This window comes from Pelobates fuscus, chromosome 4 (genome assembly GCF_036172605.1).
Source record: "Pelobates fuscus isolate aPelFus1 chromosome 4, aPelFus1.pri, whole genome shotgun sequence".
Classification (NCBI taxonomy): Eukaryota; Metazoa; Chordata; class Amphibia; order Anura; family Pelobatidae; genus Pelobates; species Pelobates fuscus.
The window spans coordinates 5,941,039-5,956,696 of NC_086320.1; the positions used below are offsets into that span (position 1 = coordinate 5,941,039).

Consider the following 15,658-nt stretch of genomic DNA (forward strand, 5'->3'; position numbering starts at 1 on the left):
CTGTTGTGGAAGGGGTGGCTGGTTGGCTCTGTTGTGGAAGGGGTGGCTGGTTGGCTCTGTTGTGGAAGGGGTGGCTGGTTGGCTCTGTTGTGGAAGGGGTGGCTGGTTGGCTCTGTTGTGGAAGGGGTGGCTGGTTGGCTCTGTTGTGGAAGGGGTGGCTGGTTGGCTCTGTTGTGGAAGGGGTGGCTGGTTGGCTCTGTTGTGGAAGGGGTGGCTGGTTGGCTCTGTTGTGGAAGGGGTGGCTGGTTGGCTCTGTTGTGGAAGGGGTGGCTGGTTGGCTCTGTGTTGTGGCTGGTTGGCTCTGTGTTGTGGCTGGTTGGCTCTGTGTTGTGGCTGGTTGGCTCTGTGTTGTGGCTGGTTGGCTCTGTGTTGTGGCTGGTTGGCTCTGTGTTGTGGCTGGTTGGCTCTGTGTTGTGGCTGGTTGGCTCTGTGTTGTGGCTGGTTGGCTCTGTGTTGTGGCTGGTTGGCTCTGTGTTGTGGCTGGTTGGCTCTGTGTTGTGGCTGGTTGGCTCTGTGTTGTGGCTGGTTGGCTCTGTGTTGTGGCTGGTTGGCTCTGTGTTGTGGCTGGTTGGCTCTGTGTTGTGGCTGGTTGGCTCTGTGTTGTGGCTGGTTGGCTCTGTGTTGTGGCTGGTTGGCTCTGTGTTGTGGCTGGTTGGCTCTGTGTTGTGGCTGGTTGGCTCTGTGTTGTGGCTGGTTGGCTCTGTGTTGTGGCTGGTTGGCTCTGTGTTGTGGCTGGTTGGCTCTGTGTTGTGGCTGGTTGGCTCTGTGTTGTGGCTGGTTGGCTCTGTGTTGTGGCTGGTTGGCTCTGTGTTGTGGCTGGTTGGCTCTGTGTTGTGGCTGGTTGGCTCTGTGTTGTGGCTGGTTGGCTCTGTGTTGTGGCTGGTTGGCTCTGTGTTGTGGCTGGTTGGCTCTGTGTTGTGGCTGGTTGGCTCTGTGTTGTGGCTGGTTGGTTCTGTGTTGTGGCTGGTTGGTTCTGTGTTGTGGCTGGTTGGTTCTGTGTTGTGGCTGGTTGGTTCTGTGTTGTGGCTGGTTGGTTCTGTGTTGTGGAAGGGGTGGCTGGTTGGCTCTGTTGTGGAAGGGGTGGCTGGTTGGCTCTGTTGTGGAAGGGGTGGCTGGTTGGCTCTGTTGTGGAAGGGGTGGCTGGTTGGCTCTGTTGTGGAAGGGGTGGCTGGTTGGCTCTGTTGTGGAAGGGGTGGCTGGTTGGCTCTGTTGTGGAAGGGGTGGCTGGTTGGCTCTGTGTTGTGGCTGGTTGGCTCTGTGTTGTGGCTGGTTGGCTCTGTGTTGTGGCTGGTTGGCTCTGTGTTGTGGCTGGTTGGCTCTGTGTTGTGGCTGGTTGGCTCTGTGTTGTGGCTGGTTGGCTCTGTGTTGTGGCTGGTTGGCTCTGTGTTGTGGCTGGTTGGCTCTGTGTTGTGGCTGGTTGGCTCTGTGTTGTGGAAGGGCTGGCTGGTTGGTCCATACTGTGTTGTGTAATGGGTGCCTTGGTCCATACTAGATTGATATGAAAAATCTAGTTGGGCGATATCTGGGCTGGACTTTTCTCTATAGGAAGTAGAAAAGTACCTGCAGCTCTGATCTCCTCCCGTGGAGGTATAAACCACCTCCCTATATGAGGTTTGTCCCCATCTGGGGCACGCTGGAGGCAGCAGCTGAGCTGTCATTGTAAGACTGGGCATACCAGGGTGAGCAGCTCTTGCAAGTCTCGTCTCCCTGAAATCTGCCTCGAGAGGAACCAGTTTCTAGATCCTGCTCTGTACTGCGGGGTGGGGAATGCAGCACTGAGAACACGAGTCTAAAGTTTAAATTCACTTCTCTGGTTTTTTTTGTGTGTTTTTTTTTTTTTTTTTTTTTTCCTTTCAGCTTTTACTGTGTGTGATCTGTCTTAGCTTGTTCTCGTCCTGCCTCTTACTCTCTGATTTCCTGCATTTCACTTGTTCAATAATTGCTGAGTGTCTCGCTTTCCCTGTGTGGATGCAAACCTGAGATCAGACGCATGTGTGCATTTTAGGATTTACGCTGGACGATCTGGAAAGTTTTACTCACTGAATATAGTTTGTCTATCTGGGTGCCTTCAATTAGTCCAGGGTTCACCCGATCCTTGTAGTTTCCCAGCATGTATAACCTGTGGCAGTCTCTGACGTGGCCCCGAGTCTGGGCTCTCCGATCCTGCAAGCTTCCTCTAAGTGCTGCTCCTCTATCCTTTGCCAGGTCTCTGTCTGGGACGCCGCTGGCTGAACGGGACGGAAACCTTGCTCGCAAGATGTCTCAGAATGGCACACCTAACCGCGTCCTGACGCTGGATTCCATGAATCCCTGTATTAAAAAGGTGGAATATGCTGTGCGTGGCCCCATTGTCATCCGTGCCGTGGAACTGGAGAAAGAGCTGGCACAGGTAAGACCTGCCACGAAATGCCTTGCTTTCTGATTGACGTTTCTGTCCCTTTTATCACTATTTTTGTTTGCACCTTGCTGGGCGCAGAGCTTTAACTGCAGCGAGATGGCAAATCCTATCCTCAATGTCTCACTAAACGAATGGCAGTGCCAAGGGTGGCTTTTAGCTTTGTGGCTGGAGTGTTGTGGGAGTTGTATTTGTGCAATGTGGGGGAAGCTCAGTGTGGGCCGTAGCAGGGTTTCTCTGTGGACCGGTGAGGTTTGAGTGAACGTATTCCCATACAGAGCTATGTAACACCAGGCACTGCAAGGGTTAGGATGTTGCAGGATTCCTGGGGTCCCTGTTTCCAATTAGAGGGGCTGTCCTGGGGGAGCTGCAGAGGGACTTGGTTCCCCGCAGCACAGACTGCTTTCATTCCTCTGGCTGTTCCAGATGTGTCCGTACAGAGCTCCAGATCTGGAGTCTAATACCGTAATAATGACAGCAGTTTTGGATGTTGTCTGTGGGCCATGTCTGCTAAGCTGCCTGACACTTCATGACAGAACCATTCTATGCTAGCTGTTATTAGCTGTGCCAATAATCACCACCTTCGCTTATTAACAATTCCAATGGATTTTTAATTTCACTACTCACTAGGCCTGGCCAGAAATCTGAATTGAATTCTATGAATCAAACGGTTGGATGTGCGTCAGCCGTGTTGAGCCGGTCCCCTGTTTATTGATATCGTTCTAACCCTGACAGCTTATTCTAGAAACTGGTAAAACTGAAAACCCGACGTACTCATTAAAAGTCACATTTTTGGGACTTTAATAGGAATGACCGAACTGAAATAAAAATAGCACTGACTATATAAGAATTCCAGAAATCTTCCTGATCCGAATTCCACAAATGAATCTGAATGGTGAAATAACCTGGATATCTGTGTAAGAGAATGCTGACAAATCTGCCGTGTCGTCATAAATTAGATTTACTTTATTTATTTATTTATTTTTAGGAACCGGCGACAAAATACTTTTCATTGACTAAATTCCAGCCAGTCAGCTATCATTGGTAGTTTTTATACCAGACACATCGATCAGCGCTGGCTAATGGCGGTCTGTATAAAGCTATAGGGCATCGATCAGCGCTGGCTAATGGCGGTCTTTATAAAGCTATAGATCATCGATCAGCGCTGGCTAATGGCGGTCTGTATAAAGCTATAGGACATCGATCAGCGCTGGCTAATGGCGGTCTGTATAAAGCTATAGGACATCGATCAGCGCTGGCTAATGGCGGTCTGTATAAAGCTATAGGGCATCGATCAGCGCTGGCTAATGGTCTGTATAAAGCTATAGGACATCGATCAGCGCTGGCTAATGGCGGTCTGTATAAAGCTATAGGACATCGATCAGCGCTGGCTAATGGCGGTCTGTATAAAGCTATAGGACATCGATCAGCGCTGGCTAATGGCGGTCTGTATAAAGCTATAGGGCATCGATCAGCGCTGGCTAATGGCGGTCTGTATAAAGCTATAGGACATCGATCAGCGCTGGCTAATGGCGGTCTGTATAAAGCTATAGGGCATCGATCAGCGCTGGCTAATGGCGGTCTGTATAAAGCTATAGGGCATCGATCAGCGCTGGCTAATGGCGGTCTGTATAAAGCTATAGGACATCGATCAGCGCTGGCTAATGGCGGTCTGTATAAAGCTATAGGGCATCGATCAGCGCTGGCTATTGGCGGTCTGTATAAAGCTATAGGACATCGATCAGCGCTGGCTAATGGCGGTCTGTATAAAGCTATAGGGCATCGATCAGCGCTGGCTAATGGCGGTCTGTATAAAGCTATAGGGCATCGATCAGCGCTGGCTAATGGCGGTCTGTATAAAGCTATAGGACATCGATCAGCGCTGGCTAATGGCGGTCTGTATAAAGCTATAGGACATCGATCAGCGCTGGCTAATGGCGGTCTGTATAAAGCTATAGGACATCGATCAGCGCTGGCTATTGGCGGTCTGTATAAAGCTATAGGACATCGATCAGCGCTGGCTAATGGCGGTCTGTATAAAGCTATAGGGCATCGATCAGCGCTGGCTAATGGCGGTCTGTATAAAGCTATAGGACATCGATCAGCGCTGGCTAATGGCGGTCTGTATAAAGCTATAGGACATCGATCAGCGCTGGCTAATGGCGGTCTGTATAAAGCTATAGGACATCGATCAGCGCTGGCTAATGGCGGTCTGTATAAAGCTATAGGACATCGATCAGCGCTGGCTAATGGCGGTCTGTATAAAGCTATAGGACATCGATCAGCGCTGGCTAATGGCGGTCTGTATAAAGCTATAGGGCATCGATCAGCGCTGGCTAATGGCGGTCTGTATAAAGCTATAGGGCATCGATCAGCGCTGGCTAATGGCGGTCTGTATAAAGCTATAGGGCATCGATCAGCGCTGGCTAATGGCGGTCTTTATAAAGCTATAGATCATCGATCAGTGCTGGCTAATGGCGGTCTGTATGAAGCTATAGGGCATCGATCAGCGCTGGCTAATGGCGGTCTGTATAAAGCTATAGGACATCGATCAGTGCTGGCTAATGGCGGTCTGTATAAAGCTATAGGACATCGATCAGCGCTGGCTAATGGCGGTCTGTATAAAGCTATAGGGCATCGATCAGTGCTGGCTAATGGCGGTCTGTATAAAGCTATAGATCATCGATCAGCGCTGGCTAATGGCGGTATGTATAAAGCTATAGGGCATCGATCAGCGCTGGCTAATGGCGGTCTGTATAAAGCTATAGGACATCGATCAGTGCTGGCTAATGGCGGTCTGTATAAAGCTATAGGACATCGATCAGCGCTGGCTAATGGCGGTCTGTATAAAGCTATAGGACATCGATCAGCGCTGGCTAATGGCGGTCTGTATAAAGCTATAGGGCATCGATCAGTGCTGGCTAATGGCGGTCTGTATAAAGCTATAGGGCATCGATCAGCGCTGGCTAATGGCGGTCTGTATAAAGCTATAGGACATCGATCAGCGCTGGCTAATGGCGGTCTGTATAAAGCTATAGGACATCGATCAGCGCTGGCTAATGGCGGTCTGTATAAAGCTATAGGGCATCGATCAGCGCTGGCTAATGGCGGTCTTTATAAAGCTATAGATCATCGATCAGTGCTGGCTAATGGCGGTCTGTATAAAGCTATAGGGCATCGATCAGCGCTGGCTAATGGCGGTCTGTATAAAGCTATAGGACATCGATCAGCGCTGGCTAATGGCGGTCTGTATAAAGCTATAGGACATCGATCAGCGCTGGCTAATGGCGGTCTGTATAAAGCTATAGGGCATCGATCAGCGCTGGCTAATGGCGGTCTTTATAAAGCTATAGATCATCGATCAGTGCTGGCTAATGGCGGTCTGTATAAAGCTATAGGGCATCGATCAGCGCTGGCTAATGGCGGTCTGTATAAAGCTATAGGACATCGATCAGTGCTGGCTAATGGCGGTCTGTATAAAGCTATAGGACATCGATCAGCGCTGGCTAATGGCGGTCTGTATAAAGCTATAGGGCATCGATCAGTGCTGGCTAATGGCGGTCTGTATAAAGCTATAGGGCATCGATCAGCGCTGGCTATTGGCGGTCTGTATAAAGCTATAGGGCATCGATCAGCGCTGGCTAATGGCGGTCTGTATAAAGCTATAGGGCATCGATCAGCGCTGGCTAATGGCGGTCTGTATAAAGCTATAGGGCATCGATCAGCGCTGGCTAATGGCGGTCAGTATAAAGCTATAGGACTTCGATCAGCGCTGGCTAATGGCGGTCAGTATAAAGCTATAGGGCATCGATCAGCGCTGGCTAATGGCGGTCTGTATAAAGCTATAGGACATCGATCAGCGCTGGCTAATGGCGGTCTGTATAAAGCTATAGGGCATCGATCAGCGCTGGCTAATGGCGGTCTTTATAAAGCTATAGATCATCGATCAGTGCTGGCTAATGGCGGTCTGTATAAAGCTATAGGGCATCGATCAGCGCTGGCTAATGGCGGTCTGTATAAAGCTATAGGACATCGATCAGCGCTGGCTAATGGCGGTCTGTATAAAGCTATAGGACATCGATCAGCGCTGGCTAATGGCGGTCTGTATAAAGCTATAGGGCATCGATCAGCGCTGGCTAATGGCGGTCTGTATAAAGCTATAGGGCATCGATCAGCGCTGGCTAATGGCGGTCTTTATAAAGCTATAGATCATCGATCAGTGCTGGCTAATGGCGGTCTGTATAAAGCTATAGGGCATCGATCAGCGCTGGCTAATGGCGGTCTGTATAAAGCTATAGGACATCGATCAGTGCTGGCTAATGGCGGTCTGTATAAAGCTATAGGACATCGATCAGCGCTGGCTAATGGCGGTCTGTATAAAGCTATAGGGCATCGATCAGTGCTGCTAATGGCGGTCTGTATAAAGCTATAGGGCATCGATCAGCGCTGGCTATTGGCGGTCTGTATAAAGCTATAGGGCATCGATCAGCGCTGGCTAATGGCGGTCTGTATAAAGCTATAGGGCATCGATCAGCGCTGGCTAATGGCGGTCTGTATAAAGCTATAGGGCATCGATCAGCGCTGGCTAATGGCGGTCAGTATAAAGCTATAGGACTTCGATCAGCGCTGGCTAATGGCGGTCAGTATAAAGCTATAGGGCATCGATCAGCGCTGGCTAATGGCGGTCTGTATAAAGCTATAGGGCATCGATCAGCGCTGGCTAATGGCGGTCTGTATAAAGCTATATATCATCGATCAGCGCTGGCTAATGGCGGTCTGTATAAAGCTATAGATCATCGATCAGCGCTGGCTAATGGCGGTCTGTATAAAGCTATAGATCATCGATCAGTGCTGGCTAATGGCGGTCTGTATAAAGCTATAGGACATCGATCAGCGCTGGCTAATGGCGGTCTGTATAAAGCTATAGATCATCGATCAGCGCTGGCTAATGGCGGTCTGTATAAAGCTATAGGACATCGATCAGCGCTGGCTAATGGCGGTCTGTATAAAGCTATAGATCATCGATCAGCGCTGGCTAATGGCAGTCTGTATAAAGCTATAGGGCATCGATCAGCGCTGGCTAATGGCGGTATGTATAAAGCTATAGATCATCGATCAGCGCTGGCTAATGGCGGTCTGTATGAAGCTATAGGACATCGATCAGCGCTGGCTATTGGCGGTCTGTATAAAGCTATAGGGCATCGATCAGCGCTGGCTAATGGCGGTCTGTATAAAGCTATAGATCATCGATCAGCGCTGGCTAATGGCGGTCTGTATAAAGCTATAGGGCATCGATCAGCGCTGGCTAATGGCGGTTTGGACTGTACTGCCCTGTTCATAAAAGTCTGTGGCACAACATTGTGTGATCTGTTCTGGAAAAGGTTAAATATTCTATATAGAACGGTCTCCATTCCCTCTCACGTTGTGACCCCTTTGTGTTTAAGGTTAATCCATTGGGTTTAAAGCTTCATTGTGGTGGAAGATCTCCTGTAATAATCTGTGCTCAGTGTGAGAAGACTGACTCTCAGAACGGGCACTTTAAATCCACACTCCAGCTTTCTTACATCATGATTTCTCCCTTCCCCCGGGAGAGATGGGGTACAGGGTGATCCCCTATATCCCCAGGCTATCAGATGGGGTACAGGCTTGGAGATGGGGTTCAGGGTGATGCTCTTATATCCCCAGGCTGGGAGATGGGGTACAGGCTTGGAGATGGGGTTCAGGGTGACCATCATATATCCCCAGGCTGCGAGATGGGGTACAGGGTGACCCCCATATATCCCAAGGCTGTGAAATGGGGTACAGCGTGAACCCCCTATATCCCCAGGATGTGAAATGGGGTACAGGGTGACCCCCCCCCCCCTTAATCCCTAGGCTGTGAGATGGGGTACAGGCTGCAAGATGGGGTTCAGGGGGACCCCCATATATCCCAGGCTGCGAGATGGGGTGCAGTGCATGCCACATTAGTTAAATCATTCTGCATGAGTATTTATGTAGCCCCCAGAGCCCCTCACAGTTGAGGTTTGGACAGTCCATAAGGGCCGGCAGCCATGTGTCATACCTCCTCTGATTGTTCATATCCAACAGTGCCACATCTGTATCAATACACTGCCACGCGGGGGCCGAGGGGACATCCCGTGTTTTCCAGTCAGGATCCAGGAGGCCGTTTCAGTTACTTCACTGCTCGTTTTGCGGGGGACTGGCTCTGTTTGGGGGGGGGGGGGGGGGATCAGTAATGAGGAGCCAGGAAATCTATTGTGGAGGAATCAAATTGTGATGGGCAAGGGAATCTGTAGTGAGGGTCACAGTTTTGGGGGGGGGGGCTGTAGTGAGGGTCACAGTTTTGGGGGGGGGGCTGTAGTGAGGGTCACAGTTTTGGGGGGGAGCTGTATTGAAGGGTCACAGTTTGGGGGGGGGGTCTGTAGTGAAGGGTCACAGTTTGGGGGCGGCTGTAGTGAGGGGCACAGTTTGGGGGGGGCTGTAGTGAGGGGCACAGTTTTTGGGGGGGCTGTAGTGAGGGGCACAGTTTGGGGGGGGGGCAGTAGTGAGGGGCACAGTTTGGGGGGGCAGTAGTGAGGGGCTCAGTTTGGGGGGGCAGTAGTGAGGGGCTCAGTTTGGGGGGGGCTGTAGTGAGGGGCACAGTTTGGGGGGGGGCTGTAGTGAGGGGCACAGTTTGGGGGGGGGCTGTAGTGAGGGGCACAGTTTGGGGGGGGCTGTAGTGAGGGGCACAGTTTGGGGGGGGGCTGTAGTGAGGGGCACAGTTTGGGGGGGGGGCTGTAGTGAGGGGCACAGTTTGGGGGGGGCTGTAGTGAGGGGCACAGTTTGGGGGGGGCTGTAGTGAGGGGCACAGTTTGGGGGGGGGCTGTAGTGAGGGGCACAGTTTGGGGGGGGGCTGTAGTGAGGGGCACAGTTTGGGGGGGGGCTGTAGTGAGGGGCACAGTTTGGGGGGGGCTGTAGTGAGGGGCACAGTTTGGGGGGGGGCTGTAGTGAGGGGCACAGTTTGGGGGGGGGCTGTAGTGAGGGGCACAGTTTGGGGGGGGGCTGTAGTGAGGGGCATAGTGTGGGGGGGGGCTGTAGTGAGGGGCACAGTTTGTGGGGGGGGGCTGTAGTGAGGGGCACAGTTTGTGGGGGGGGGCTGTAGTGAGGGGCACAGTTTGTGGGGGGGTCTGTAGTGAGGGGCACAGTTTGTGGGGGGGTCTGTAGTGAGGGGCACAGTTTGTGGGGGGGGGGGCTGTAGTGAGGGGCACAGTTTGTGGGGGGGGCTGTAGTGAGGGGCACAGTTTGTGGGGGGGGCTGTAGTGAGGGGCACAGTTTGTGGGGGGGGCTGTAGTGAGGGGCACAGTTTGTGGGGGGGGCTGTAGTGAGGGGCACAGTTTGGTTGGTAATTTGTACTAAGGCTCTAAGTGTGAGGATCTGTGTTTCTTCTTTGTGGTCTGGAGAGGAGAACAGATGTCCCTGTGGTTTGACATGGCTGAGTCACATGCCGTGCTGATGGTGCTGCGTGGACAGAGCGACGGGTTCTGCTTTACGTGGCTTACTGTAGAGTGTGACTGAGTGTGTAATGTAATTCAGACTTCTGGTAAACGTGGGCTGTGTGTCTCTTCCCACATCCATTATTGAGACATTAAAGGTCTTGGCTGTCTGGGGGTGACGGGACTTGCACTCCTAAGCAGATGTTGCAATATTTGTGGCTCCTGTCACTGATCCTTCCCAAGGACTAGTGAGAGACGGTCTGTCTTCTCCTGGCATATTAATAAAGGAGATTGATGGAATCACTGGCCGCATCCATGACACCCATAACTCTCAGGCAGCCTGGGTGTGTTTGTAACAGCTTAGCAACTAGGAGTGTCTTCCCAGAGAGACCTAGAATAGCAGGGATCTACTTGCTGCAGTGGCTTTGGTGCGAGGAGTACCGTGGCACCCTCCAGGAAGGTAGTCGGTTGGCTCCATGAGTTGCACGGTTTAGCTCAGGAGAGATAGCGGGAGCTTCCAGTGTCCAGCAGACCCTGGTAAGAAATCTTCTAAAATCGATCTTGCTGCCCAGGAAAAGAGCTGTGTGGGTTTTATTTATGTGCATTTCAGTTTCTATTTTCTGCTGTCTAATCCCGTTCTATGACAGTCAGGTTAGCGGCAGACTGTGTGTTTAGATCAGGTGAGGTGTGTTTGGCCACCGTATCCTGGATAATGGGATCTGGGAGCGGGTTCCGAGAACAGGTGGAACAGGTTTCAGTGTAATCTCTTCCCATTGACGAACATTCCGCTAATGACTGTGACACGTTGGATTGCAAGCTCTGCAGGCAAGGGGTTATCATAGTGTAATTATTTAGGCTTCTTACTGATCCTAAATGTGTGCTCTCCCATCACCCCAGCAAACTGCCCCGCCGTATCCCCATATTGCCGTCGCCCTGCCCAGCCGTGCCCTTGTTACCGTCACCCCACCCGGCCATTTCTCTCCACCTCAGTCATTTACCCGGTATCCCTTATACCCGCAGTGCTTGGAATGTTATTGCTGTATGCAGCAGTTTGCCCAGTTATATCCGTGTTGTGCATTTGGCACAAACGTGTTTACATATCGCTGACACAATGACCTGCAAACCAGCTACGGACGCCAAATGTGTGTAAAGAGCTGTGCATGTCATTCACCTCTCTGTGCTCACCGGGAGATGGCAGCTGTGCAAGGTAACACCACTGACACCACAACCACACCCTCAGTCACCGCACTCCCCTCGCACGCTGCCCTCAGTCACCGCACTCCCCTCGCACGCTGCCCTCAGTCACCGCACTCCCCTCGCACGCTGCCCTCAGTCACCGCACTCCCCTCGCACGCTGCCCTCAGTCACCGCACTCCCCTCGCACGCTGCCCTCAGTCACCGCACTCCCCTCGCACGCTGCCCTCAGTCACCGCACTCCCCTCGCACGCTGCCCTCAGTCACCGCACTCCCCTCGCCCAGATTCTCTAGAGTGTCGTGTAATATAGGGCTGGGTGAAGATTTTAACATGTCCATCTTGGAACCCCTCAGCACTACCACCTTACTTTGAGACAGACCATCCATTCCCTGCTTTTAGTCGTGTCCATGGAATTCTTCCACTTTAATGGTCTACCACCTCTGCTGGAAGGCAGTTCCCTGCATCTACAGCGTTCTGATAAAACGTGTCCCTGCCCTGTGACTCTGTGATTGTGCTTTAGATATGATAGTGGCAATCTAGGACACTGTGTCCAAACCCATAAAACAATGTCATTTTCTTTGTAGAATGAAATCTCCCCGATTTGTTCCATCTTGCAGATAGCGTTGCCCTTGGAGGCCGATACGGAGTGAGTGGGGCTACCTCTCCTGGAGCCACGTGTGAAGTTGGATATTTAGAACCTGTGGTTTTGGCTGGGCCCGGGTGATGTCGTTAATGTATGTACCATGTGACCCCAATAACTCTCAGAGGGCCCCTTATTTTCCTGGACTTGACGTGTTCTGAATTATCCAAACATTGGCAGTGCGAAGCGAATCTGCTTTATGCCAGCCAGATACTGCGTCTTTGTATTCTGTCTGCGAGGGCCTCATCCTCAACTGCAGGAATGTGGCTTCATCTACCATTCATCACCATGGCGACCGACTCCATCACATTCCTCCCAAGTGTTCTTGTCCTCCTTGTGAAGCATGTCACAGAGCTCCACAGCCATAAAACTCTCTGTAACGTACTGTGTTGATCACAGAGCTCCACAGCCATAAAACTCTCTGTAACGTACCCGTGTTGATCACAGAGCTCCACAGCCATAAAACTCTCTGTAACGTACCCGTGTTGATCACAGAGCTCCACAGCCATAAAACTCTCTGTACCGTACTGTTTATCACAGAGCTCCACAGCCATAAAACTCTCTGTACCGTACTGTTTATCACAGAGCTCCACAGCCATAAAACTCTCTGTAACGTACTGTGTGTTTATCACAGAGCTCCACAGCCATAAAACTCTCTGTACCGTACTGTTTATCACAGAGCTCCACAGCCATAAAACTCTCTGTAACGTACTGTTTATCACAGAGCTCCACAGCCATAAAACTCTCTGTAACGTACCCGTGTTTATCACAGAGCTCCACAGCCATAAAACTCTCTGTAACGTACTGTGTGTTTATCACAGAGCTCCACAGCCATAAAACTCTCTGTAACGTACCCGTGTTTATCACAGAGCTCCACAGCCATAAAACTCTCTGTAACGTACCCGTGTTGATCACAGAGCTCCACAGCCATAAAACTCTCTGTACCGTACTGTGTTTATCACAGAGCTCCACAGCCATAAAACTCTCTGTACCGTACTGTTTATCACAGAGCTCCACAGCCATAAAACTCTGTAACGTACTGTGTGTTTATCACAGAGCTCCACAGCCATAAAACTCTCTGTAACGTACTGTGTGTTTATCACAGAGCTCCACAGCCATAAAACTCTCTGTAACGTACCCGTGTTTATCACAGAGCTCCACAGCCATAAAACTCTCTGTAACGTACCCGTGTTTATCACAGAGCTCCACAGCCATAAAACTCTCTGTAACGTACTGTGTGTTTATCAGAGAGCTCCACAGCCATAAAACTCTCTGTAATGTACTGTTCCATTATCTGAATATAAAATGGTTAATCTGAGCTAGATTTGTGTGCTTTCTGTAATTTTCTGAACACGATCTAATTCTGTATAGAAACATTTGCACTTTGTTTAGTGAATGCAAGGTCAGTTCGCTCTCTTGGTGCCCGACAATCAGAATCGTCTTGTAAGAAGCCAAAACATTTTCTTATCTGTCGGAACTCGTTTTATTTTCTTATCGGTTCAGGATTTTGAACTCGTTAAGTTCCATTAGTACAAAGACTTGATCATGCCGTGGTTACACAGAGCGCCACGTTCAGCTTACGTTGGCATAATTCTTACATAATGAGATTTATTGCGGACCCCGGTGCTGGCTGAGTGTGTTAACCCTTTCTCTGCCGCTGAGCTCTGTGCGGACCCCGCTGCTGGCTGAGTGTGTTAACCCTTTCTGAGCTCTGTGCGGACCCCAGTGTGGCTGAGTGTGTTAACCCTTTCTGTGCCGCTGAGCTCTGTGCGGACCCCGGTGCTGGCTGAGTGTGTTAACCCTTTCTTTGCCGCTGAGCTCTGTGCGGACCCCGGTGCTGGCTGAGTATGTTAACCCTTTCTTTGCCGCTGAGCTCTGTGCTGGCTGAGTGTGTTAACCCTTTCTTTGCCGCTGAGCTCTGTGCTGGCTGAGTGTGTTAACCCTTTCTTTGCCGCTGAGCTCTGTGCGGACCCCGGTGCTGGCTGAGTGTGTTAACCCTTTCTCTGTTGCTGAGCTCTGTGCGGACCCCGGTGCTGGCTGAGTGTGTTAACCCTTTCTTTGCCGCTGAGCTCTGTGCTGGCTGAGTGTGTTAACCCTTTCTTTGCCGCTGAGCTCTGTGCGGACCCCGGTGCTGGCTGAGTGTGTTAACCCTTTCTCTGTTGCTGAGCTCTGTGCGGACCCCGCTGCTGGCTGAGTGTGTTAACCCTTTCTTTGCCGCTGAGCTCTGTGCGGTCCCCGGTGCTGGCTGAGTGTGTTAACCCTTTCTCTGTTGCTGAGCTCTGTGCGGACCCCGGTGCTGGCTGAGTGTGTTAACCCTTTCTTTGCCGCTGAGCTCTGTGCTGGCTGAGTGTGTTAACCCTTTCTGTGCCGCTGAGCTCTGTGCTGGCTGAGTGTGTTAACCCTTTCTGTGCCGCTGAGCTCTGTGCTGGCTGAGTGTGTTAACCCTTTCTTTGCCGCTGAGCTCTGTGCTGGCTGTGTGTTAACCCTTTCTGTGCCGCTGAGCTCTGTGCGGACCCCGGTGCTGGCTGAGTGTGTTAGCCCTTTCTCTGCCGCTGAGCTCTGTGCGGACCCCGCTGCTGGCTGAGTGTGTTAACCCTTTCTGAGCTCTGTGCGGACCCCAGTGTGGCTGAGTGTGTTAACCCTTTCTGTGCCGCTGAGCTCTGTGCGGACCCCGGTGCTGGCTGAGTGTGTTAACCCTTTCTCTGACGCTGAGCTCTGTGCGGACCTCGGTGCTGGCTGAGTGTGTTAACCCTTTCTGTGCTGGCTGAGTAGGTTAACCCTTTCTTTGCCGCTGAGCTCTGTGCGGACCCTGGTGCTGGCTGAGTATGTTAACCCTTTCTTTGCCGCTGAGCTCTGTGCTGGCTGAGTGTGTTAACCCTTTCTTTGCCGCTGAGCTCTGTGCGGACCCCGGTGCTGGCTGAGTGTGTTAACCCTTTCTCTGTTGCTGAGCTCTGTGCGGACCCCGGTGCTGGCTGAGTGTGTTAACCCTTTCTTTGCCGCTGAGCTCTGTGCTGGCTGAGTGTGTTAACCCTTTCTTTGCCGCGGAGCTCTGTGCGGACCCCGGTGCTGGCTGAGTGTGTTAACCCTTTCTCTGTTGCTGAGCTCTGTGCGGACCCCGGTGCTGGCTGAGTGTGTTAACCCTTTCTTTGCCGCTGAGCTCTGTGCTGGCTGTGTGTTAACCCTTTCTGTGCCGCTGAGCTCTGTGCTGGCTGAGTGTTAACCCTTTCTTTGCCGCTGAGCTCTGCGCTGGCTGAGTGTGTTAACCCTTTCTTTGCCGCTGAGCTCTGTGCGGACCCCGGTGCTGGCTGAGTGTGTTAACCCTTTCTGTGCTGCTGAGCTCTGTGCGGACCCCGCTGCTGGCTGAGTGTGTTAACCCTTTCTTTGCCGCTGAGCTCTGTGCTGGCTGAGTATGTTAACCCTTTCTTTGCCGCTGAGCTCTGTGCGGACCCCGGTGCTGGCTTAGTGTGTTAACCCTTTCTTTGCCGCTGAGCTCTGTGCTGGCTGAGTGTGTTAACCCTTTCTTTGCCGCTGAGCTCTGTGCGGACCCCGCTGCTGGCTGAGTTGTTACTGCCATAATAGGTGACTTGTTAGTTCTCCGCTGGGTGGGTGAGGTGTGAAGTCTCGCTCCTGCGCGGTGTTGGGGAGGGGGTGCAGTGTTTGTTTTGTATTAATAGGTGAAGTTTTGACTTTCACTGGTGGCTGAGATAAGATAACTCTGAGCAGGTGACTTTCTGTTTTGCTGGCCGTAACTTGCACTCTGCACCCATCACCCCATCACCGCCCCTCTCTCTCATTCGCCTTCACTACCCCACCTCCATTTCTGCTAATCCAAACCTTTGTAAATGGGAGTTACAGTAAATCTTGCAGCTTCTTTACTAGTTAACATGGAAACAAATTCCCTCAATAATTCACAATATGTAAATGGTCCGTTTTAAAGTGAATATTGGGAAAATTCT

General features: G+C 51.5%; 1 protein-coding gene across 5 annotated transcripts in view; it reads left to right on the forward strand.

Annotated features, from left to right (window-relative positions):
- The window catches only part of GPT (glutamic--pyruvic transaminase), a 57,479-nt gene that overhangs the window by 24,907 nt on the left and 16,914 nt on the right, over window positions 1-15,658 (forward strand). Inside the window, exons 1-2 of one of the 5 annotated variants that reach the window (XM_063450935.1) lie at window positions 1,569-1,611; window positions 2,206-2,389. In XM_063450935.1, coding sequence (XP_063307005.1) covers window positions 1,607-1,611; window positions 2,206-2,389 — 189 coding nt within the window. In that variant the 5' untranslated portion in view covers window positions 1,569-1,606. Of the gene's footprint in view, window positions 1-1,568; window positions 1,612-1,659; window positions 1,761-1,827; window positions 2,390-15,658 lie in introns of those variants that run through there. The other 4 variants (XM_063450937.1, XM_063450936.1, XM_063450934.1 and 1 more) reach the window with 4 other exon arrangements.